Raw genomic sequence first — 26,163 nt, forward strand, 5'->3', positions numbered from 1 at the left:
CCCCCCCCCCCCCCCCAAAAAAAAAGCTATGGAAACACTTAAATCACACATCATATCTTGATTCTAAAAAAAAAGGAATTTATGGCGGACCTACGAATTCTGGGGTCCCCTAGCGAATGCCAGTCGAGCTGCACGGTGCCGGGCTGTGAGCACAGGTGCCACTAGAGGACGTCGGTCCCTCGAAAACCAGAGAAGAATCAGTCAGGGAGGATGAGGAGAGGGCAATTGTCTGTGGCCACCACATGTAAAACCGTTCTCCTCTTGCCTCCATAGCCCCGGTTGTCACTCTCGTATGCACCAGAGCAGATGAAATTGATTCACAATCACTTGTTCTTCCTAAATGGACTGATTGATAATCCCTGAAGTTTAACTGACTTGGTGTGACGATCTAAGTTTTCCCCTTAATTAGTTTGAGTAGTGTATATATAAAACACACTAGAGGAAACGGAAAAACTGCAGAAGCATAATATGTCTCCTTTAGATGAACTTGTTTCAAAGTGCCAGTTCTTTGGAAGAGGACGAGCAGGTTCCTCACAGAGCACCGCTGTTGCATTGAGATATATTTATTTAAATACCATATGAACGATGTTAAATTGTTTACATCATAAAGTGTTTGGCTTTTATTTTCTTCTTCTTTATTATTTGTGTCTAATGGAATATCCACAACTTCGGGGCCTTTTCTCTCTCTGTCCAACACTAAAAACAGACTTGTATTAATATATATTTCAAAACTAAAAACCTTGTTTGCTTTCGAGAGTAAGATGCATTGTATATTCTTATTTAAACAAAGGTGTGCCTTGCAGGGTTGTTTGTATATAAACATGTAATAAACTTTGATAACTTTTATTGTTCACTGCAAATGTGTTTTATTGACAATATCAAAATGTCACTTCAAGTTTAATCCCTTGGTTCATTAATTTGCTGCGAAATAAGTCTTCCTGAAACTTATTATAAATATAAACGTATATTACAATAGAACTTGCCTGTTGAGCAACTTTACTGGTATCTTCATATTATGTTATAATATATAAACATTTTTGATTATTATATAAAATAATATGTTATTGGATTGATGAGAAGATTATGTGTAATATGAAAGGTGTTGTTTCCTACGGCTGTAACTGGAAGCTAGATGTTTAGGAGTGGTCCGTCTCACCCTCGCCCAATATCTCAGGAAGACGGCGATATTTTTTTTCTTTTCAATTTTCGATCAAAAATTTATTCGGACTTGAGGATGAACTGATCAGAATTTGGTGGTCAAAGGTCAAGCTTGTTGTGACCTCCTGTTTTGCGAATGCAAAACTTAAGGATGACCCCGAGGCATTCATTTCATTTTTGGCCAATGAAACTAGAAAACTTAGTATCAATCCATCCATCCAGTGAACTCAAACAGCCACGGGGAGTCCTATGTTGTTCCGTGCTGATGCTCTTCACATCCTGCTGCACATTTTAATGTCATACAGTATCTCGTGGTCTGTAAGGCGCTGATCCTCTGAGCCGCTTTCAGACGGCAGATCTAAACCGTGGTGCAGACTTTATCTAACGGTCCCAGTGGGTGCGCTGACAGTTTCATTGAGTCCGGACAGATCTGTACAATGGGCAGAGTGAAGCAGATGATGTTGATGATGATGATGCTGATGCTGAAGTCAGCGTGTGACAGTGTGTTGGGCCTGCTGCTGCTGCTGCTGCTCGCCATTGTTAGCGGAGAAAACAAACACTCTTCCCTCATATGCTTTTACAGCTCTGAGGCAATACTGTTATCAGTGAGACGCAGATGCTGTTTGTTACTGTGTGAAGTGTGGGAGTGTGTGCGTGCGTGCGTGTGTCTGCATATGCTTTTCAAACATGTCTTTGCATGTGTGAGTGTGTGTGTGCGTGCGTGCGTGTGTGTGTGCGTGCGTTGTGCGTGTGTGTGTGCCTGAACAACAAATGGAAGTGGGGAGAGTCTGGTAATAACAAACTCTTGAGTTGTACATCAGCCTTTCAAATCAGAATAGAGTGTTCACATTTGATCATATCTTCTCCCCCCCTCTCTCTCTCTCTCTCCCCCCTCCCTCCCTCCCTCCCTCTTTCAGCTCCCGGTCCTCTTGTTGGCAATGTTGCCACGGCAACGGCAGCGAGCTCTCAGGATTGGCTGTGTCCATCTCTCCCTCTGAACCTCTGAACTGTGGTTTTGCTGCTGAAATTGCCAATCAGCCTCCTCGGATCCGCTGGAGAGGAGGACGGGATTGTGTGTGAATATATTTTGATTAACAAAAATGGAAGTGCACTTAGGAGGCTGGAGAAAATGTGTTGTTGGTAATGGAGCGGGGCCGAGAGGAAATGTTGCGGCCAGAATAAAACGCTCTCTGCAATCCCTCCTTTTGTGCTGAGGCCGGGAAAACAAACATCATGACGGACAAAGGAGAAGGAACATTGACTCTTAGTGAAATTGGATAGGCACTGTGTGATTTTACCAAAAGGGCATCATGGTCTTTGTTTGGATTTGTTGATAACCAGCAGTACTGTGCGAATAGAGACGAGAGATAAGACTTGTACATCCCCTTGTGTCCAGCCTGTTCAAAAGGCCCATTTACAAATTGTATTTTTATTTGGCGACCAATGAATTTTCAAAAGCGGTATTCTTGAATTTTAGACTTTCGTCCTTTCTTCTTCCAGACGAGTATTTGTTTCCTACTGAAGAGTATCAGGGCCAGGCATAAGAACAAAAAATGAGAGGAGGAAGATTTTTTTTAATCTTACATTTGGAGAATAACGTTTTTTTTCTTCTTCTTCTTCTTATGCCTGGCCCTGATACTCTTCTGTAGTGTCCTGTTCATTAACCCGCAGAGCAGATGTTTCATAATGAGGCTGCAATTATTTTTATGTCCTCCACTGTGAAAAAATTGATTCTATTGCTATTGGCAGAGAGCGAAAAAACAACATGCATTGGAAACAATTTGGCACAATGTGACTGTGAATACATCAATGGGCTGAGAACACTATCATATAACCAAACACTCTGCAAACAGCCAGCAATGTCTCCATAACTGTGCCCTGCCTCCCGTCCTGTGGACTGTCCCAGCTCCGGACCAACGACAGGTTTTATGTCCTTCATGTTTTATTGCCACTGTAAAAAAAAAGAAAGAAAAAAAACAGTCTCATGTGAGCTTCCACTCTCAGATCCTTTACTCCTTTGCTTTTCATTAGTAATAACTTGCATCGGTCACATTCTTTAATAAAATCAATGGGCGACGAGTAGTTTTATGACAATTACAATTACAATAGATACAGTATGTCTTTTTTTAAATGACAAAACGTCTTCTTATATAACTGGACCTCAGGAGATGGCCCGGGTCCAGCTCGTCCATTTGGCTTCGTCCCCGCTCCTCCATTAGGGCTTTTATCGAACGTGCATCAAAATCACAACTGCTTGCATGTTGTCGTACCGTCCGACTGGTTCACGCCTTCTTCTCAATGCTTTGCATGACGAGGCACTGTAAGGTTTTTCATTTTCTCATGAATCTGACATATCTACAAAAACCTTCTGCCAGCACCCAGTGGAATGTAATCAAGTGTATTTCCTGGCAAATATTGCCGTTTTTTTACTCCTCTACATTTATCTATCTTAACTATGACATATTCCTACAACACTTGAATGAAAAATATGCATATGTATTGATTACAGTAATATGCAGGAGTAAAAATCCGTGCCAACTCAACCGGCCACACTGCAAACTGCTGCTAACATGCGAATATATCAATGATAATAATCCGATGGTATAAAATGTTACACTTAAATACATTTTTCTCATGAAAGTTTTTGTAACATTTTAAGTTGCATTATTATATAATGTTTTTATAGTTTGTTTTACTTTTTTTTCATCAAGTCAGCCTTCGCCTCATTTATTTGATTAGTTTTGCATCTTTTACATAAAATAACACAAACATACTGTATATTAATACAACCGATCGACAGAAAAAAAAATATAATTCATATAATTCATCCATATTATTATCTATGGAGTCCAAACTCCCCTATTGCTGCTTGGCAATTAATACAAACTTGATATCTACTTAAACAGTACAGCAACAGTCACAGTCAGAAACATATTCACATATGTGGTTTGACTCGGTTTACATGTGGGGTTCTACTAGGTCAGCACATGACTTGACGGTGATTCAATGCAAAGATTCTGAAAAGAGGAAAGGGGGATTTTTCTTTTCACCTGTGTGTGTGCGCAAGTGTGTCATTTCCACACGACTGTACGTGACATGTTCGTGCAGCGTTACAGTCTTTTGTCTGCGGCGCGTTTTCTGCCGCGGACAGATGGCAGTAGAGTGCTGAGGGAGGAGAGAAAGCTCCAGGTCTGACAGGTTCCGTGTTCCACCAGAGACGGTAGGGGTCCCTGTCCCTCCACACAGCAACAGCACAAAGAGAGAGAGCTCTGGTGCTGAGACTGGAAGAGGGAGAGAGAGAGAATTTAAGCTTTGATTGGTTCTGACCTAATTCAGAACAGGACATCCCACAATATTCAGTACCCTATTTCTTGTTTTGCCCCCCCCCCTCCTCCCAACTATCCTTTCCCTCCCCCTCCTCCCTCTTAACACAAAAGGACTAGAGAGAGAGAGAGAGAGAGAGAGGAAAGAGGGCAAGAGATTAATACCAAAGCTCAAGCAGAGCAATTCATATTCCAATTGGAAGAGCGCGTTATCTATTTTCTCACACTCGCTCATTGTGCCTCTCCCTCCTGGAGCATTCCAAATCAAAGGAGGGGATTCGACGGGAATCAAACGGGACTTTCCAGGAACTGAACAATGGCGGCTGACGTTGAGTTTTCGAGGTAGAACGTTGCAGCCTTTGCAGAAGAATCCAAAAGGGGGAGAGAGAGAGAGAGAGAGAGAAAAGAAAACTGCGCAATCACTTTCACATCAACTCCTCAAATGAAAGCGTGCAGTCCAACGTGCAGGGGGGGGTGAGGCTGAGGCCCGGGTCCACGTGTCATTGGAAAGTCATTTGTCCGAGCTTAATCAATGTGCGTTGTTTGATTCAATTCAAAGTGCCTCCCGGGCAGGAGACGAGAGGAACAAGAAGCAGAAAATGAGACGACTCTTTCTAACTTTGACTCGGCTTCTCTTTATCTCTTGTCTCCCTCATTTCCCTCCCTTTCCTCCTTTCTTTCCCTCCATCGTTCTCTCGTCCTCCTCCTAGAGGCATGAATTATAGGCGCTCATTTCATGCTATGGCACAGCTTGGATTTCTAATTTTTTTATATATATATATATATAATTTTTTTTAAATATTGTTACTACTACTGTATGTCTTAAAGACCAGGTTAGGGTTATTAAATATGCCAAAGCGAATTGTATTTTCGCTCAAGTAAGCTCCTTGGAAATATTCCATCAGGGCAACCCTTTATTCTTTCCCAATGTAGTTATGAATTTTAAAGTAGACTTGTATTACTAGAGGAGAAGGGGGAGTGTGATCAGAATATTGAGCAAAGCCCAGATTGGAACGGCTTGTTCTGGGAGCGTTGGACTGGAGACCACAGCTATCAACAGGGGGGAGGTAATGAATCAATCAATCAATCAATAAATCAAGATAAGGATGAATGGGGGTAAATATTTGGCTGCCAGTGATGACAAGCACTACTTCTCCCTCTCTGCGAGCCTGGGAATCGGCCACATTGTTGAAAAAGTTGTTCAGATATTGAAAACAATAATCGTTCATAATGAAAATGTACGATTTGTCGAAGCAAAGCTGCACTTTTTCATTGTAGCTCGTGCTTTCTATTGTAAAAACACTTCCCCCCCCTCAATAACAACACCATCATACAATTTCTGATCCAACCACCCCCCCCCCCATCCACATCCTGTCTTCATTTTTTGGTATTCATGAGCATATGCTCCTGTGTGAAGTCCCCTGTCAATAAATATGCACAGTCTTAATTGTTCCCGTCGTAATTAGACGACAGTTCTGTTCTTTTTGGCTCAGGTGTACGTTAAAGCTCTTTCTTTTGTCTGCGGTTTGGCACCTCTGATGATTTCCATGACAATCATTTGAGTGAGCGAGGGAGAGAGAGAGAGAGAGAGAGGAGGTGAGAAACAGTTGCTGGAAAAAAGCCCCATCTCAATCTGAATAGCTTATTAATAGAGCTGGTCCCAGGCAAACAGATGGCAGCTGCCAACAACAAACACAGAAATCACAGAAATGAAAAACCCTAATTCAATTAGGTGGGAAGCATTCCTCACTCGCAGCCGTTATTGAGCAGTTTCCATTAATTTGATAATCCATTTGTTTGGTTTTTAAAAAGGAAGCATATTCAAAGTTCCTCCTCCACAGTGTTCTCCTGTCTTTATCATCTGAGGCTGACAAGCGAGCGAAAGCTGCGTGCGCAGTTTGTGGGTGTGGAGAAGAAAAAAAAAGAAGATTTAAGTCGTTACTTAGCTCGGGGGTTAACAAATGCAATTAGAGTTACTAATGAATTTATTCAATATGACGTGTTTTTTAATATGACTTTATGGCTCAAATTAAATCGTGGTCTGTTCGCATATTAGCATCTTACCTTTACTCAGTTCGTAAGAAAAAATATTTTTGAAAGCTGTCCATATTAGGGTTTCATAGACTTGGGGATTAGAAAACGACTCACCAGTGGAGCGACTGCTCTGCTCGTCAGTCGTCCACCATTTTGGACGGATTCCTGTGAAAGTTTGAGCAGGCGACAAAGGTCACCAGAGGGTCACCCCTGTTGACTTTAGCCGCGTTTTCCGCTGCAGGAACTTTCCCCATGAACCAGGAACCCTTTGCAAGAACTCAATGGTTTTTTCCACCGCAGAGTCTTAATTAAGTTCCGCGAGGAAATCTTTTCGCGCGCTTTCGAGTATGGTGATGCAACAAAAATGTTTTTGATACGACTGCTGCCTGGGTCACTTGGATTGGGCGGTGGGTTTTTTTCCCAGTGAAGGGAGCATCATGTACTCGTACTGCAGTGAAGCCATGGGACGGTGGTTGAGACGGTCGGTGGGCCAATTAAAGTGCTTCGGCGAACGTCAGAGGAAAAAGGGGCGGTTCGGGTTGAACGTTAACAGAATAAACACAGCTCCTGTCTTGTCTTGCCACAATCTTTCCCCCAACTTTGGGTGGCAACGAGTGGATGCCGCTTTTGCACGAGCAGAAGTTGGAAAAACAAATTAAACATACATTGGAAAATTGGGTTTTTCTGGAGTTAGACTATAGAGTTTTTCTGGAGTTAGACTATAGAGTTTTTTTCTGGAGTTAGACTGTAGAGTTTTTCTGGAGTTAGACTATAGAGTTTTTATAGAGTTAGACTATAGTTTTTTTTTCTGGATTTAGACTATAGGGAGTTTTTCTGGAGTTAGACGATAGGGTTTTTTTCTGGAGTTAGACGATAGGGTTTTTTTCTGGAGTTAGACTACAGGTTTTTTTTCTGGATTTAGACTATAGGGTGGTTTTCTGGATTTAGACTATAGGGAGTTTTTGTGGAGTTAGACGACAGGGTTTTTGCTGGAGTTAGACGATAGGGTTTTTTTCTGGATGTAGCCTATAGGGTTTTTTTCTGGAGTTAAACTATAGGGTTTTTTCTGGATTTAGACTATAGGGAGTTTTTCTGGAGTTAGACGATAGGGTTTTTTCCTGGAGTTAGACTATAGGGTTTTTTTCTGGATTTAGACGATAGGGGTTTTCCCTGGAGTTAGACTCTAGGTTTTTTATCTGGATTTAGACTATAGGGTTGTTTTCTGGAGTTAGACTGTAGGTTTTTTTCTGGATTTAGACTATAGGGAGTTTTTCCTGGAGTTAGACTATAAGGTTTTTTTTCTGGATTTAGACTATAGGTTTTTTTTCTGGATTTAGACTATAGGGAGTTTTTCTGGAGTTAGACTATAGGCTTTTTTTCTGGATTTAGGCTATAGGTTTTTTTCTGGAGTTAGACTATAGTTTTTTTTCTGGATTTAGCCTATAGGGTTTTTTTTCTGGATTTAGACTATAGTTTCTTTTTTTCTGGATTTAGACTACAGGGAGTTTTTTCTGGAGTTAGACTATAGGTTTTTTTTCTGGAGTTAGACTATAGGCTTTTTTGCTGGATTTAGCCTATAGGGTTGTTTTCTGGATTTAGACTATAGTTTTTTTTTCTGGATTTAGACTACAGGTTTTTTTTCTAGATTTGGACTATAGGGTTTTTTTCCTGGATTTAGACTATAGGGTTTTTTTCCTGGAGTTAGACTATAGGGAGTTTTTCTGGAGTTAGACTATAGGGTTTTTTTTCTGGAGTTAGACTATAGGGAGTTTTTCTGGAGTTAGACTATAGGGTTTTTTTCTGGAGTTAGACTACAGGGAGTGTTTCTGGAGTTAGACGATAGGGTTTTTTTTCTGGATTTAGCCTATAGGGTTTTTTTCCTGGAGTTAGACAATAGGGTTTTTTTCTGGAGTTAGACTATAGAGTTTTTCTGGAGTTAGACTATAGAGTTTTTATAGAGTTAGACTATAGTTTTTTTTCTGGATTTAGACTATAGGGAGTTTTTCTGGAGTTAGACGATAGGGTTTTTTCTGGAGTTAGACGATAGGGTTTTTTTCTGGAGTTAGACTACAGGTTTTTTTTCTGGATTTAGACTATAGGGTGGTTTTCTGGATTTAGACTATAGGGAGTTTTTGTGGAGTTAGACGACAGGGTTTTTGCTGGAGTTAGACGATAGGGTTTTTTTCTGGATGTAGCCTATAGGGTTTTTTTCTGGAGTTAAACTATAGGGTTTTTTCTGGATTTAGACTATAGGGAGTTTTTCTGGAGTTAGACAATAGGGTTTTTTCCTGGAGTTAGACTATAGGGTTTTTTTCTGGAGTTAGACGATAGGGGTTTTCCCTGGAGTTAGACTCTAGGTTTTTTATCTGGATTTAGACTATAGGGTTGTTTTCTGGAGTTAGACTGTAGGTTTTTTTCTGGATTTAGACTATAGGGAGTTTTTCCTGGAGTTAGACTATAAGGTTTTTTTCTGGATTTAGACTATAGGTTTTTTTTCTGGATTTAGACTATAGGGAGTTTTTTCTGGAGTTAGACTATAGGCTTTTTTTCTGGATTTAGGCTATAGGTTTTTTTCTGGAGTTAGACTATAGTTTTTTTTCTGGATTTAGCCTATAGGGTTTTTTTTCTGGATTTAGACTATAGTTTCTTTTTTTCTGGATTTAGACTACAGGGAGTTTTTCTGGAGTTAGACTATAGGGTTTTTTTCTGGATTTAGCCTATAGGGTTTTTTTCTGGAGTTAGACTATAGGCTTTTTTGCTGGATTTAGCCTATAGGGTTGTTTTCTGGATTTAGACTATAGTTTTTTTTTCTGGATTTAGACTACAGGTTTTTTTTCTAGATTTGGACTATAGGGTTTTTTTCCTGGATTTAGACTATAGGGTTTTTTCCTGGAGTTAGACTATAGGGAGTTTTTCTGTAGTTAGACTATAGGGTTTTTTTTCTGGAGTTAGACTATAGGGAGTTTTTCTGGAGTTAGACTATAGGGTTTTTTTCTGGAGTTAGACTATAGGGAGTGTTTCTGGAGTTAGACGATAGGGTTTTTTTCTGGATTTAGCCTATAGGGTTTTTTTCCTGGAGTTAGACAATAGGGTTTTTTTCTGGAGTTAGACGATAGGGTTTTTTTCTGGATTTAGCCTATAGGGTTTTTTCCTGGAGTTAGACAATAGGGTTTTTTCCTGGAGTTAGACTATAGGGTTTTTTCCTGGAGTTAGACAATAGGGTTTTTTTCTGGATTTAGGCTATAGGGTTTTTTTTTCTGGAGTTAGACTATAGTTTTTTTTCTGGAGTTAGACTATAGGGTTTTTTCCTGGAGTTAGACAATAGGGTTTTTTTCTGGATTTAGGCTATAGGGTTTTTTTTTCTGGAGTTAGACTATAGTTTTTTTTCTGGAGTTAGACTATAGGGTTTTTTCCTGGAGTTAGACAATAGGGTTTTTTTCTGGATTTAGGCTATAGGGTTTTTTTTGTGGAGTTAGACTATAGGTTTTTGTCTGGATTTAGCCTATAGGGTTGTTTTCTAGATTTAGACTATAGGGTTTTTTTCTGGATTTAGACTATATGGTTTTTTCCTGGAGTTAGACTATAGGGTTTTTTTCTGGAGTTAGACTATAGGGAGTTTTTCTGGAGTTAGACTATAGGGAGTTTTTCTGGAGTTAGACGATAGGGTTTTTTTCTGGATTTAGCCTATAGGGTTTTTTCCTGGAGTTAGACAATCGGGTTTTTTTCTGGATTTAGGCTATAGGGTTTTTTTTTCTGGAGTTAGACTATAGTTTTTTTTCTGGAGTTAGACTATAGGGAGTTTTCTGGAGTTAGACTATAGGCTTTTTTTCTGGAGTTAGACTATAGGGAGTTTTTCTGGAGTTAGACTATAGGCTTTTTTCTGGATTTAGGCTATAGGTTTTTTTTCTGGAGTTAGACTATAGTTTTTTTCTGGATTTAGCCTATAGGGTTTTTTTTTCTGGATTTAGACTATAGTTTCTTTTTTTCTGGATTTAGACTACAGGGAGTTTTTCTGGAGTTAGACTATAGGGTTTTTTTTCTGGAGTTAGACTATAGGGAGTTTTTCTGGAGTTAGACTATAGGGTTTTTTTCTGGAGTTAGACTATAGGGAGTGTTTCTGGAGTTAGACTATAGGCTTTTTTGCTGGATTTAGACTATAGGGTTTTTTCCTGGAGTTAGACTATAGGGAGTTTTTCTGGAGTTAGAATATAGGTTTTTTTCCGGAGTTAGACTATAGGGAGTTTTTCTGGAGTTAGACAATAGGGTTTTTTCCTGGAGTTAGACTATAGGGTTTTTTTCTGGAGTTAGACTATAGTTTTTTTCTGGATTTAGCCTATAGGGTTGTTTTCTGGATTTAGCCTATAGGTTTTTTTTCCTGGAGTTAGACTATAGGGAGTTTTTCTGGAGTTAGAATATATATTTTTTTTCCGGAGTTAGACTATAGGGAGTTTTTCTGGAGTTAGACGATAGGGTTTTTTCCTGGAGTTAGCCTATAGGGTTTTTTTCCTGGAGTTAGACAATAGTTTTTTTTTCTGGAGTTAGACGATAGGGTTTTTTTCTGGATTTAGCCTATAGGGTTTTTTCCTGGAGTTAGACAATAGGGTTTTTTTCTGGATTTAGGCTATAGGTTTTTTTTTCTGGAGTTAGACCATAGTTTTTTTTCTGGATTTAGCCTATAGGTTTTTTTTCTGGATTTAGACTATAGGTTTTTTTTCTGGATTTAGACGATAGGGTTTTTTTCCTGGAGTTAGACTATAGGGTTTTTTCTGGATTTAGACTATAGGGAGTTTTTCTGGAGTTAGACGATGGGGTTTTTTCCTGGAGTTAGACTATACGTTTTTTTTCTGGAGTTAGAATATAGTTTTTTTTTCCGGAGTTAGACTATAGGGAGTTTTTCTGGAGTTAGACTATAGGGTTTTTTCCTGGAGTTAGACGATGGGGTTTTTTCCTGGAGTTAGACTATACTTTTTTTTTCTGGAGTTAGAATATAGTTTTTTTTTCCGGAGTTAGACTATAGGGAGTTTTTCTGGAGTTAGACTATAGGGTTTTTTCCTGGAGTTAGACTATAGGGTTTTTTCCTGGAGTTAGACAATAGGTTTTTTTTCTGGATTTAGGCTATAGGTTTTTTTTTCTGGAGTTAGACTATAGGTTTTTGTCTGGATTTAGCCTATAGGGTTGTTTTCTGGATTTAGACTATTGGGTTTTTTTCTGGATTTAGACTACAGTTTTTTTTTCTAGATTTAGACTATAGGGTTTTTTTCTGGATTTAGACTATATGTTTTTTTCCTGGAGTTAGACTATAGGGTTTTTTTCTGGAGTTAGACTATAGGGAGTTTTTCTGGAGTTAGACTATAGGGAGTTTTTCTGGAGTTAGACGATAGGGTTTTTTTCTGGATTTAGCCTATAGGGTTTTTTCCTGGAGTTAGACAATAGGGTTTTTTTCTGGATTTAGGCTATAGGTTTTTTTTTTCTGGAGTTAGACTATAGTTTTTTTTCTGGCGTTAGACTATAGGGAGTTTTCCTGGAGTTAGACGATAGGGTTTTTTGTCTGGAGTTAGACTATAGGGTTTTTCCTGGAGTTAGACGATAGGGTTTTTTTCTGGATTTAGACTATAGAGTTTTTATGGAGTTAGACTATAGAGTTTTTCTGGAGTTAGACTATAGGGTTTTTTTCTGGAGTTAGACTATAGGGAGTTTTTCTGGAGTTAGACTATAGGTAGTTTTTCTGGAGTTAGACTATAGGTTTTTTCCTGGAGTTAGACTATAGGGAGTTTTTCTGGAGTTAGACTATAGGGTTTTTTTCTGGAGTTAGACGATAGGGTTTTTTGTCTGGAGTTAGACTATAGGGTTTTTCCTGGAGTTAGACGATAGGGTTTTTTTCTGGATTTAGACTATAGAGTTTTTCTGGAGTTAGACTATAGAGTTTTTCTGGAGTTATACTATAGAGTTTTTCTGGAGTTAGACTATAGAGTTTTCATGGAGTTAGACTGTTTGAGTCACCAACACCAACAGGACAATCTCAGCAACACGCCGTGGCGTCTGGGCAGAGCGTGCACGAGGCAGGGGAAGTTCAGGGAACTGCCCGGGCGTCAGTGCACGTCTGACGGCAGCAACGCCGTCTCCGTCCGAACCTTCTTGGGGGACGTTTTTCCTCATTATGTTGATGAAGACAAAATGATCATCACGGCGACCATCACATCTCTCAAAAATGCGTTCACTGTTCACACATTATATGGCAACTCATTTTTCTGGGAGACAGGAAGTAATCCCCCGTAGCCGCGCGCTTTCTCACAGAAGAGGTCAAATCTGTGGTGGCAGGGTCCCGAGATTCTGGATCTGAAGCCTCTGAGGACTTCCCCCGGCCTCACAGACTCCCGCTCCGTCTCGCTCTCAGGTGCGGCGCTGCGGCCTCAGCAGCTGCTGCTCATCTCCAAGGCAAGTGAGCTTTTCGCTGAAAAAGTTGTAGTACAACTGTACCGGCAATTCAAAGAACGGCCCCAAAGTAAATTGGTTTTAACTAAGAACAAATATCAATTTTTCTTGAAACCCACACACTGTCACCATATGGCCTGCATCAGGGTTTGTGCGGCAGCTGGTGGAACTCTTTAAATCGAATCCCAACTTAGGATTCAATCCACATTTTTTCACCTGCTCCGAGTCTTTTGAAAACGACAGGGAGACTGATTGAAAACACTTTAGAGCGATGGAAAGTATCATTACTTGGAAGTGAGACAGAAAGAAGGGAGGAAACCATCCTTGCGTGTTTGATTCTCGTGAATGCAGATGCAGCTTGACAAAAATAAATGTCCCCTGGGAAGGAAAGAGGAAAAGTTTGTCACACAGACATAAATACAGAGGGGGGGGGGGGGGGGGGGGTTCGCAGTAAGAGCAATACTTTGGATTTGAAGTAGGAAAATTGCAATCGTTCATAAACCTTTTTGGATTCCGCAGGTAACATAAACACTGTAACTGGTCAGAGAGGAAAAACACTCAAGAATGACAAACCCAATGGAACTCACAGAGAGTAAACCAGACTTCGTCCTCGCAAGTGACGTCCTTTAGTAACGGGATTCCACTTTTGTTTTACTCAATCTGAATTGATCGTGAGGTAAAACTGATCCATTAAAACACAAATCAACAATTGGTTCCTACTGAATGAACTGGTAAACCTTTGCATTTATAGTATATGGGGAGACATTTGCATTCTTCTTCTTTCAAAATCCACTGATTATCATTTCACCTTAAAGACCATAAGAAAAGCAGCTCGACAGCAGCCTGCGCGCAGCCCTCGTGTCTTCCTGCATGCACTGCAAAAACGCTGTTCCTGTTTCTGGAGCTGGCGTACCCGAGCCGTGCTCGAATGCTTGTGGAAAGAAGAACAGTATGTGCTTTACCCAGGCACCGGCACACCTCGTTTTTTTTTGGTTTTTTTTGGTCTAACCATATGGCACGCCGCATCAGAGAAGGGTGATTTGTTTTCCCCTGCCCAGAGAAACTGAATCTGTTCAGGCGGCATTGTTTCGACGCACCGGACGAACAGCCCACGATTCAGTTTTTTTCGAAATATCAGATGAATGTTTCCCGAATACGTTTGTGTGCAGATAATCGCAAGCAAAGAGTGAAGCAGGTAAAATATTCTCCTCCGGAGCTGCATTTTTTTGACCGTGCACTGGCAGAGTTTGCTCCACAGCTTGGTTGCTATGGTGCTGATTTTAAGAAAGTGTTGTTTTTTTTTTTTCCCCTTTCCGCCAACCAAATGTGAGCACCGTCTTTTCCGAAACATTCCAACGTGTTGCACTTATATGCCGCCGAATCCCTTCCCAGTCTTATCTGCGGGCCTGTTTATATAGTGTCACATGCCATGTGCATGACAGAGCTGAATAACCAACTTCCTGAGTAACTATATTGTATTTTCATAACAAGCCTCTAATCCCGAACATCTGGACCAGAACCTTATAACACTAACACGGCCATTTCTCTCTCACACTCTCTCCAACATGCAATTACTGGAGGCTCTAAGGTGCAGCATGTGTGGCTGATATTGCTCAAATAGAGCAGCTGCTGTGTTTAACAAACATCTGAAATGGCTGCGTATGGCTGGTCCCCATTTGTCTGTGTGTGTGTGTGTGTGTGTGTTTGGCTGCGGTGTGTGAGGTGATCCAGGACATGAAGAGACCCGACTTTCACAGCCGACTGCAGGGGTGATGAGAAAATAGTTGTGTGTGTGCGGCTCTCAGTCTGACTCATCTCCACTTCAAGTCGGGATTTTTATTTTTTTTTAAAACTGCTGAGATGTAGGAATGTGAGGCACCATTATTTTACCTCTTGGTCCGTGAGCACCGTTAGTTTCACCGTTAGAGAGAGAGAGAAGGAGAGAGAGACTGCACTTTTTATGAAACACGTCTCTCTTGTGGCCACCATTTGCTTAAGGCTCTCATACCATGTGTCCATGAAGATCAGAAGAGCAGCATCGGCCTGTTCGCAACACCTTCTCTTCACAGGCAAAGAATCTGCCGGACACGTACAACTTACATCACATTGGTTTTAACACAATAAGATACCAAACGTAGGAAATGTACGGTGTGTAAGCCGTCTAATTCAAATATATGTCATTTGAATTATATCAAGTTCTCATAAAGACTCCGTCCAGGAACAAAATAACACATTTAATTAGCTCTTTATGTAATATCTCTTTGTTTCATGCTCATCTGAAGATGCAGACACTATATGGTATCAAACCTGGTGTGATCCGTAATTGCTGTCACATTCAACAAACATTAAGAGTATGACATGAATGTGCAACTGAAAATGTGTATGGCACAAAATGTGTGGGATGAACTGTGTTGATATTTTTGAAAACATTCTGAAGACTGCATGACTTATTTTTCATGACTTATCTGTGGCTTTTCGTGACGTCAAGGTTTTGTTTTCTTTGGCCACTTGGGGGCAGTGGAAACAAGCAGAGGAACCAAAAAAGCGCGACTTGTCACTTCGTGGCAACGCAACAAACACGTCACATAGAGAGTCAAATTATGATTTCCTTTAAAGCGTTTTTCTCGTAACCTGATTTACACGAGTCCAATGTTCACTCTTTTAGCTCCGTTCTGGTCTCCCCACACCTGAGGCACATATGAGTCTCTTTGGACGCTGAATGCTCCTCTGTTTTCCACAGCTGGTTGTTCACTTCAGCTGTCGGCAACGCTGAACTGACTAAACCAAAAATGAAAAACTCCTTGCATAAACTAAAAACTATTACTGTGAACCATTTCAATTACAGTAATATTGATTATAGTTGTCTTAGTGTTTGAATAAAACTAGTTAACCATTTATTCATTAATTTCATCACTGACATAAAGAGGTAGAAACACAAACTTAAAATCAAAAAAAAAAGGATCAAAAAAGAATTACGGGGCAAAGCAGATTCTCTTCCACGTCACCAAAACTAAAAACAGAAGATTACCACGGCGCCTTCCTCTTTCACCACTTGCCAGATTATTTAATGGCCAAGTGTCATTAAGGACATACGACGTTGTGGAGAATACAATGACTCTGCAGTACGTGAGGCCAAGTGGCCACGTTGATATTGAGAGACATTCAAATTGGGTTCAAACGAGTCTTACGGAGAAATTCTTCTTCACCTGATGTTTCACGATGAGTCTGATGGGAATGCTTTTGCACGCAGGAAAATTGAAACCCGTGGTTCTTTTCAAAGACAATGTGAACACTTCAAACAGGGAATGGACTAAATTGGGCCGACGCAGGCGGCAAGCTAATAGATAGATAGATAGATAGATAGATAAATACTTTATTCATTCCCAAGCTGGGAAATTCTGCTGTGGCAGCAGCACGTTTCACACAGCACACATTCAAAAAATATGTACAATATTTACACACTAAATTTCAAATATACGAATTGTCAAAAAATATATAGGAATTAAGAATAATAAATTCACAGAATTGACATGAAGTATTGACAGTGGAACAAGGTCTATCTGTCGGCCAGAGGTGAGGTGTTATAGAGTTTTATGGCTTGTGGCAGGAAAGATTTCCTGTAACGGTCCTTGTGACAGCGAAGCTGAATCAGCCTATTGGAGAAGGAGCTCCGCTGTCTGTCCAGTGTGAGGTGGAGAGGATGGTCCGGCTCATCCATGATGGATAACGGTTCGTTCATAGTCCTCCTCTCCAGCACAGCTTCAAACGCGCCCACCTGGCAGCCTATCACGGAGCCGGCTTTCTTGATCAGTTTGTTCAATCTGTTTGTGTAGCTGGCTCCGATGCCGCCCCCCCCCCCCCCCCCCCCCCCCCCCCAGCAGACCACAGTGAAGAACAACAGACCGAGAGAACATCGCCAACATCCTGCTAACATAATGGCTGCCAAAGCTTACACAGCGTATGCTCTGGATTATATATTGTAGAAATATCTACAGGTGTGAAACCACAAGTGTGCGCTTTGTGTCTCACCGGTCATGTCCTGTCACATTTTCTCACCTTTCAGTTAGCTCATGCCTAGTTATGAGTTTGTACGCTTGCGTGCCGTAATGTCGAGGTCAACTCACCACCAGAAAAAAACAAACAAACTCACAATTGCTAAACACGCTAAATTGGAAGTATTGCGAAATTAAATTCTGAATGTAACATTGTTCAAATATTAACCGTTGGCTTATTCTGCCAGAGAATATCGTGTTTTGTCATTGCGGTATTTTGTGTGCAGCACATGCAGCAGTAAAAAAAAAGAAACCTGAAGGGATCGTGAACACAAATCGAAACCCAGTTCTTGTTAAAACCACCCACATTTCCTGCTGTTTGCTGCTCCGCCGCAGCACCAGAGTTGCAACTGAAACGTCCTTTGCTCGTGTGCTCGAGGAGCTCGGTGCGTGCACGACACCTTTGGTTCAACCATTGCTCTGACCTTCTCGCCGGCTCGGTTCAAAATTCAAAGGGCAGACGGGCTCCAGTTTGCTAGTCTTGCCAATATTCACACGAAGACCGGCGACGGTCGCACGTCTTCCACCGCAGCAACGGACAAATGAAGGATACTTTGAAGAAAATAAAAGGGTTTTTTGAGCGGGTGAATCCCCCCGAGCTGTTGGCTGAGCGAGTCCACAAACGACACACACACACACACAGACGCACGCACACACTGAGGTTGACCTCATATTCGTCATCTAAAGAACATGCTCAACCCGCTGTACGTGCATAGCTGGATATTTTATATAATCACTTTCATACATAACTACATAACCATTGAGAAGAGCATGCTTTGTTTAACTGAGTTGTTGGATCCTGTTTCATCATTGTTAAATTTAGAACATACAAAAAGATGCCATCCTTTATTTTTTTTTTTGAATCTGGTGTTAAAGCCCACAGTTTATATATCTGTGTAATCATGAAAAACTACATACAGAATCTTTATCGTAGGTCTTCATCACTCTTGCTCTGCTGTCCTCTAGATGGACGGCGCGCTGACCTCGTCTTTGTCAAACCGGCCCGCCGTTATTGATGTCGTCCATTTTGCTGCCGCAGTGGTCCTTTCAAATCGGCGGACACCGACGGGGCCGATGCACTCGCCCCTTCTCAATGTGCGTCCTCCGCCGTAAATCGTGGGCTTTTCATCCTCCGTTGGCCTCGTGACTTTGACTCCTGAGACGAGGGATGGGATCAGAGGACGCCGACAGAAAGTGTCAAATCGATGGCGTCTCCTCGCCGTATTTACTACGGGCGTTACCATCGACGGCGGCGGCGACGACGGCGATTACGACCACGCGACTGTGGCTGGTGGAGGCAATGTGTGGCGGAGAGAAGCGCTGTGTTTGTCTAAAATAAGAAAGAAGAAGTGGACTGTTGTTGAAGTGTGTGTACAGAAATGAAGAGGACACGGGCAACACCTCACACAAGAGGCAGAGCTGTGTGACTGCACCCCAAAACCTCCTTTCGTCCGGCATTGCATTAAGAATGTATGACTGTGATTTTCATATAATGTGTGTCATATCACAAAGTGGCAGGTTTTCCAATTGCCCAATAATGATCTATTTGCCAATTCAATACTATTGAAGAGGAGACGGGAGACAGACGAAGAATGAATAAAACATTGAACGGTGGGATCGTGACAGTTCCATTTCAATCTCTCTCTCTCTCTCTCAGAGTGTCTAAGAAGACTTGTGTGCAATTGGGGTAAAATCAGTACTTGGACGGTTGCCTGAGTTTGTGTGCACATTGCATTTCTCTGTTCTCTTTATCTCACTCTAGACGCCTACGATGCACCACTTTCACAAGCAAAAGCAAACGTCTTCTCGCATCTGCTCTCTTGTTTTGTTAAGATAGTTTACTGGCAGTAGCCAACGCCGGTTGGTGCCGACCGCATCCGCGGCCAATTAGGTAATGCCATCAGGAGCCCTGAGCTAAATATAAATATGGGATACAAATTGCGACCCCCCTCGTAAGCGCAAATACACTGTAGCGTACGAAAAAGTTGGGGGAGTTAGGGGTTCTTTAAAACAACGATTACCGCGTCTTTAAGAACAAAGTGTGGCCGGCTCATTAGAGTAGAGGGACAAAAAGTCTGCGGGGAAATTAACAGACAACAGGCTTGATTTTATTTTTTCTCACTTTTTCCACTTTTTTTTTTATTATGCAGGTTTGAAATTAAAGAAGCATTGTGACACAAACAGATGCTGCTGCATGGAAAGAAAGGAGCAGCACCCAAACTGTAAAAAATAAAGGAATAATCATTACTGTGGTCATCATCATCTTTTCTTTCTTTTTTTTTTATCAAACCAAAAGGAAACAAAACAATAAAATAAGAATAAAAATACACCTCCATTGTAAGAAGCAAAAGTGATCTAATTTCTTTTCATAAATAAGAAAACCTGTCAAATGGCTGATGGGCAACTAGCGAGGAAAAAACAATATATTGATAACCATTTAAAATATTTATCATTACTGGCTTTACAAATAAAATAACTACAATTGGCAGGTTTTTTTCTTCTTTTTTTACACAACTTATAATCTTATAGTTCTGTAACAACTAAAAATGAAATGATGCTACAGTAAAGAGAGATAGAAACAGATGTGTTTGTCAGCAAAATGCATTTCTGTTAATCACACGAAAGTTAGAAAGATTAGATCAACACAACCAAACACCGACTAGAAACTTATTCTTTAAAAAAAAAAAAAAAAATCACTGTAATGTGGATGAGATGGCTCCATTCACATGTTCCATTACTTCACCTCTGCATGTCGAGGAGACAAAATTGACATTATGGTCCGACAAAATAAGAAGAGGGAGGGAAGGAGGGGGGGGGCATTTTGAGGCAGTATCTTTTTTTCTTTTTTGTTCACCTGCAGCATTATATCTCATTTTATCTCCCAGCGTTTTTTCTCCTTCTTCCCCTCTCTGTCTCTCGTTCTATGGTCCTTCCTCCCTATCTCTCACCTGGCTCTTTCCATTTAATGATCTGCAGGACACATATTGTATATTCAGTTTTAGATTGAACTTTATTGGAAAAAAACACACCAGTGAGCACAGATTTAATGCAAGAACGAGGGTGTGAAATACTCCTCTGAAATCCAGCTGCACTCGGCTGTTAAAATTCACGAGAAAAGTCTCGACACACTGAAACACTCGCGCACGTCTGTGTGTCTGCGCACGTCCACGCGTGCACAGTCGAACTGCACGCGTTACGAATGGGGTACATTCTAACGTCCACGCACGCACGCACACACACACACACGCACACACGCACACGCACACACGCACACACGCACTCACACACACACACACACACACACACACACGCACACACGCACGCACACACACACACACACTCACGCACTCACACACACACGATGACTCACATGTAATATTAAAGAAGAAACAAATCTATCTGGACTTCCAATTCCCAATCTGATCCCATAAAAGTGATATTTACAATCACACTGTGACAGCTCAGCAGACCGAAACAGGTCTTTAATATTAAAAAAAGATTCTTTTTGTTTTGTTTCTCTTCCCCACCCAAGCTTTTTTCTTTGTATTAATTTGCAGGCCCTCCAGCAAAGCTACCATAACATCAAGGCCCGTGCTGAACCTACTAGAAGTTAATATTTCTCTACAGTACAGGGCCCAACGCTTATTGGCAAAAAAAAAACAAAAACAGGAGCAATTTCGCAAGCCAGAAATAAATAAAACGGCAACAACAGCAACAACAACAATGACAACAACAAAAAGGGGGGTAAAAAATACAAAAGGAAATTAAAAATGATTAAAGAAGAGGGGGAGTACGTTTCTTTTCTTTTTCATTCCTTCTCATTCTAATTAAAGCTGGATGGGGTCCCTGAGGGGACTCTGACGATGACATGGAGGAGGAGTGCTCAGCGGCCCCGGCCTGTATCGGAGAGCGGGCACAGACGCACCACTCGGAGAGGAGGGGGGGGGGGGGGGGCTTTAATAAGTGCTTGGCAAATTTAAACAGCAAGAGGACTGCTAATACATTAAGTGGTACAGACAGTAGTCATCTAGTCAAAAAACTCTGCTCACAAATTCTTCTAGAAACTGAGAAAATCAAATTATAGTTACATTGACAAAAAGAAAAAAGGTGTTGGTGGTGATGATGGTGTTTGGGAGGCAGAATGTGTGTGTGTGTGTGTGTGTGTGTGTGTGCTTGTATGTAATAGCATGTTATTGTATCTAAGTGTGCACTGTATGGATGTATGGATGTGTGTGCATCAGAAGAGGGTTAAGGGGGCAAGGGGGTGAGGGGGGGTGGTGGTGGTGGGGTTAGAGTAGACTCCTCTGTGTCGTATTTGTTGACAGAGATCTTCAGTTTTCAGGTGAGGTAGAGTGGCTTGTCCCTGCCTATCATGCTGCCACTGGAGGAAAGAAAAACACACACACACACACACACACACAGAGAGACAGGTTGGATTAAAATGGAGGATAGAGGAGGTATATATTATTTTCTTTCTCTGAATGCAAATAACTTTTCATTCCCAAATCTACTCGAACCAAACTCGAACCAAACTCCGTTAATAAAGGAATCACTTCATGGTGTTTATATCTTCCGGTGCAGCAGGACAAGCGCAGCCTGCCAAGCAAACCATTGAGTGCAATAACAGGGAAAACTTTGTGTTGGGAACATCTGTTATTTATTGTTATTTTTTCTATTTTTTTTACTGCTGTCTGACAAACACATGACAGGCTCTATTATCTCACCATTACCTCTCCAGCTGTCTCACTGGAACAGAGCTGACAGTTCTCAGTGCTTTTATTGTGAAAGCAGCGCGAGAGACGTGTGACACGACGACGTTCTCAGTTCCAGTAAGACGCAGATGTTGTCTGACTAACTGAACCAGAGCATCTATTGTAAAACCCAAACTATGACATTGGAGAGCATTTTACAAAGGGTAAATAAAGCTCTGTTGTCTTCTTTCCAAGCCTACGTGATTTTTTTATTTGCAGTAATAATCCCCCAAAAAAAGGTTAATGTGGAAGCGTCTCCTCTCTCCCCACTGACCTGCAGTGGTTGCCACACTCCCGATTGCAGTATTCACTGTCCCAGTCGTGGCCCTGAGCCACTCCGGGGCCTGGACCAGGGCCAGGGGCTCCTGGAGACTGGGAACCCCCAATACTCTTCTGATACTCTGACTGGAGGTGGGAGAAACCCTGGAGAGAGAAAAGAAGATGAAGCCCGACCTCTTCGCGTGAAATCTCTTCTACCGGAGCGAGCGCTGTGTCGTTCGTTCCCATACCTGCTGCCCAGGAGGTGGGGAGTGGAGAGAGGCCTGCAGCCCCATCTGGTGGGACTGGACCTGCTGCATGCGGATGGGCTGGTTGAGGAGCGAGCTCTGGTGCAGGGAGAGCTGCTGGTGGGGGTGGAGCGGGGGGCTGATCTGGAAGGAGGAAGGGGGAGAGGCACTAATGCTGGGCAGCATCTGCGATTGGCTGAGCGTCTGCGACAGGGCGTGGCGGGGGGCGTGTCCCGCGTAGCTCTGCAGGTCGGTGAGCGGGAAGGCGCCCGGCCCCAGGTAGGGTGACGACGACTGCGGGGGAGGTGGCACGCTGTACAGGGGCGCGTTGGCTGGCATCATGTGTGGAGAAGCCTGGCTGGTTTGGGCACTCTTCGCCTCCACCGGGTCGTTATATGTCTAGACGGGAGACGGGGGGGGGGAACGTGGTTATGGTCATTGTAACAAAACCTTCAGCATTCAAGGTTAATTCAGTTCTCACAGTTTTCCATAGAGCCATTGAGGGATGATTGGTTTCATCTCTCAATAAAGTAGTTTGGATGATGTGGACACACTCTTTTATTATTTCTCCATTCCTTTTTAAGCCTCGTCTGACTTCATCGATGTTACCATTTCCTAGATCTAAGCAATTTCATTTGGGATCGTAATCATGATAAGTGATGGCCAAATTGGCATTAACTTAAAGCATCCATGTTGTTTTTAAGTGTAAATGAACCGTCGTGTTGCACTTCTTTTCCCAGACTCAAACGGTATGACCAGCATTTTTGACCCTGCCCGTACCAATTTCTGAAAAGTAAAATTGTTGTTTTGTTCTGTATATGTAATACGAGAAAGAAGATATGCATGTTTGGAAATTAGGGGGCGTCTCATAATCCCAAGAAGGGATAGCATGATTGAGACAGATAATAGCGCACACGTAACATCTGATGGACACTAGATGATAAAAAATGCCCCACAGCGTCGACTGCCGCCCCCCCCCCCCCCCCCCCCCCCCCCCCCCCCACACACACACACACAGACGATCGTCTCAGGGGAGGTTTTCAAAACAATATGTCAGTGATGTAAAAAGAGGAGCAGCTGGCACTGACACATTCAAATACAAGACAATCACGTCAATGAAGAATACACTCAAAAAGCGGCTCCTGTTCCAGAAAAACTAAAATGTTTGATGTGAAAATGTGGTTGTATATACATATATATATATATATATATATATTTATTTATATTTCAGTATAGTTAATAATTGTGGCTAATGCTTCCCATCGTTGTTCTTCTTCTCTGTAATTGTTTAACTGAAAGACCTGTTGACACACACACACACACACACACACACACACACACACACACACACACACACACACACACACACACACACACACACTCACACTCACACGTGTATGAAATACATCCAGTGGTTCTCATTAAGTGTCAGGCTGGCTGGAGTGATGCCCTGATACCCAGTAATGGCTCACATCCATCCGTCTGAACCCCTGAAATAATCAATGGGACAGGACGGAGGGGCGGATAAAGCAGAAGGACCTTTTTTTTTAAAGTGGAAAATGAAATAGTAAAGCAACGGCGGTGTGAGGGGAAAGAGGGGGGGCGATGCAGTGAAATAGGACGATTTCGTATCCATCAGAGGAACTGCATGGACACGTTGGTTGACCAAACGATGGTTTGCGAGGGCTGAAGCGTTGATCACATCTGTGAAATTTAGAACATCACATTCTGCACTAGTTTCTAGATTCGAACGAACACGAGAGAAAGTGCTGTGACATACAGCGGGGAGGAACGATCAAACTTTAGTCCCCACCTCTCTACTTCTATTAAAACGAACTGACATTCGACGCGAAACAAAAAGGCAACAGGTGCACGCCGAAGATGTGAATCCTTCAAATGATGCTCCAATTACCTCTAATTCCACCCACCCCTCAATTCAGATTGAAAAGACTCCTTCATTGGTAATTTAAAAAAAAGAGAGAGAGAGTCGTGTTAGAGGATGAGATCCAGCCCCGCATTCAGACTGGCTATTGGGTGAGTGAAGGGAGGTTTTGCAGGTTTATTTTCGTGTGTACGTTTCTTTTGACTGGCAATCTCCCGACGTATAGTATCAATCAAGTCTCTGTGTGGAAGCTCTGACGCGAGTGTCTAATTGCAAACCACCAGCGACAAGAGAAGAGAATCGTCTTTTTAGCGGAAAGTATTCCACAGTGAAGAGGCTGATGAATCGACTATTCATGCCTTAATCAAGGTGCTTGTTTTCGGCCCATGAGCACGAGAGGAAGTGTGGCGCTGCGCCGAGGGGAGGAGGGTGGACGGGGAGAGGGAGGGCGGGGGAGGAGCTTGGAATATGCTAATGCAATTTAGCGCCGTGTTTAGAAAACAATGCGAGAACTGAGAAATGAAATGCATCCCACCGACAGACTGAACGGAGACGACGCCGTGATCACTTCTGCAGAAGCCTTGCAGATGTGAGACGAAATGTCGAGCGAGGTGTGTGTGTGTGTGTGCGTGTGGGGGCGATGTTATTATATCGGATTTAAAAAATAAAAATAAATAAGACCTTTACAATGTGGATAAGGCTTTTACACAAGCTGAGAGAAACGCATTCATGTTCTCAACTGGAGTAACCTGCAGCAAAGGGAGAGCGGTGGGTGTGAGTAAACCTCAGCCAACACATTAGTGGCACATCAGGGAGGACAGAAACACCAGGAGGACAGCGAATGAGAGGTAATGTCCACTTCTGCTCTTACATGTGCACGCTGATGAGCACGCACGGGCACACTCGCGCACACGCGCACACACACACACACACACACACACACACACACACACACACACACACACGAGTTCTGTTACTTTTTATTTCTCCCCAGGTTGCAAATAGGGTGTGTTTGGGGCCTAATTTTCACTGTTCTCCTCTGAGCACACACACACACACACACACACACACACACACACACACACACACACACACACACACACACAAACACAAACATAACGCATGGACGCACAGACATACAAAACCCCTCGGTGCAGCAAGTGGACCCTTTCCACGGAATAAAAGGAGAGGAATTCTCCCATCTAATTTATCATCCCTTATATTGCCGCTGACCCATGTATATCAAAGACGTGACCCCCGCGGTTACCTTGGAAACCAGGCTGGCTCTGTAGGCGGCCAGGGCTTTCAGGTACTCCTTCTTCGCAGCCTCTGTTTTCCTCTTGTAGTTCTGCGGGAGCAAACACAACAACAACAACGGCAATTGATTACAAAGGTGACGCCAAAGGCTAAAATGACCCTGTGGTCCACGCTGACTGATGTGGATGAGATTTTTTGGGAGTCGTGGTGAGACCGCGTGACCTGGCGGTTCGACCCGTGATGAAAAACCTATCAAAACGTATTCATCTCACAGTAATCAGGCCGAGCAGCTTTGACCATCTGCATCATGTTGCTGCAATATTTCTGGGTTTCAAAATGATTCCGGAGCTAAATGAGAAGAGAAGACCTGTTTTTGTACTTTTGTCTACTGCTTTTCAGGCTGCTCCTCCGTTAAGGCTGTTGCTCATCTCTTAATCAGAGCCGATGTCCCAGCAAGTCATTCAGACGAGGGACGGAAAAAAAAGAAAAAGGAGGAGAGAATTCAAAACAGCATTTGCAAAGCGGCAATCTCAAGCCTTCTGAATGAACCTCAAATGATGCGTTAAGACAGGGAAATCGAGTTAATGTCATCACATGTCACTTACGGGATCTTTAAAGATGCCGTTGCCTTTTTGATGCGGGGAAAACAAGTCGCAAAAAAAAAGTCCCCCCCTCAAAATCGAGGAGGAAGACTCAGATCTCAGCTCCCTTCTGCAGCATTTTAATATGAAGGGGAGAGAGTGTGTGTGTGTGTGTGTGTGTGTGTGT

General features: G+C 42.2%; 1 protein-coding gene across 6 annotated transcripts in view; it reads right to left on the reverse strand.

Annotated features, from left to right (window-relative positions):
* Positions 1–19,105: 19,105 nt before the first annotated feature.
* Positions 19,106–26,163, reverse strand: part of tox2 (TOX high mobility group box family member 2) — a 115,313-nt gene continuing 108,255 nt past the window's right edge. For all 6 annotated transcript variants that reach the window (XM_035631492.2, XM_035631493.2, XM_035631495.2 and 3 more), the window contains 4 exons: positions 25,406–25,486; positions 22,260–22,655; positions 22,025–22,173; positions 19,106–21,380 (listed from right to left, as the gene is read on the reverse strand). In XM_035631492.2, coding sequence (XP_035487385.2) covers positions 21,338–21,380; positions 22,025–22,173; positions 22,260–22,655; positions 25,406–25,486 — 669 coding nt within the window. In that variant the 3' untranslated portion in view covers positions 19,106–21,337. The remainder of the gene's footprint in view (positions 21,381–22,024; positions 22,174–22,259; positions 22,656–25,405; positions 25,487–26,163) is intronic.

This window comes from Scophthalmus maximus, chromosome 6 (genome assembly GCF_022379125.1).
Source record: "Scophthalmus maximus strain ysfricsl-2021 chromosome 6, ASM2237912v1, whole genome shotgun sequence".
Lineage (NCBI taxonomy): Eukaryota > Metazoa > Chordata > Actinopteri > Pleuronectiformes > Scophthalmidae > Scophthalmus > Scophthalmus maximus.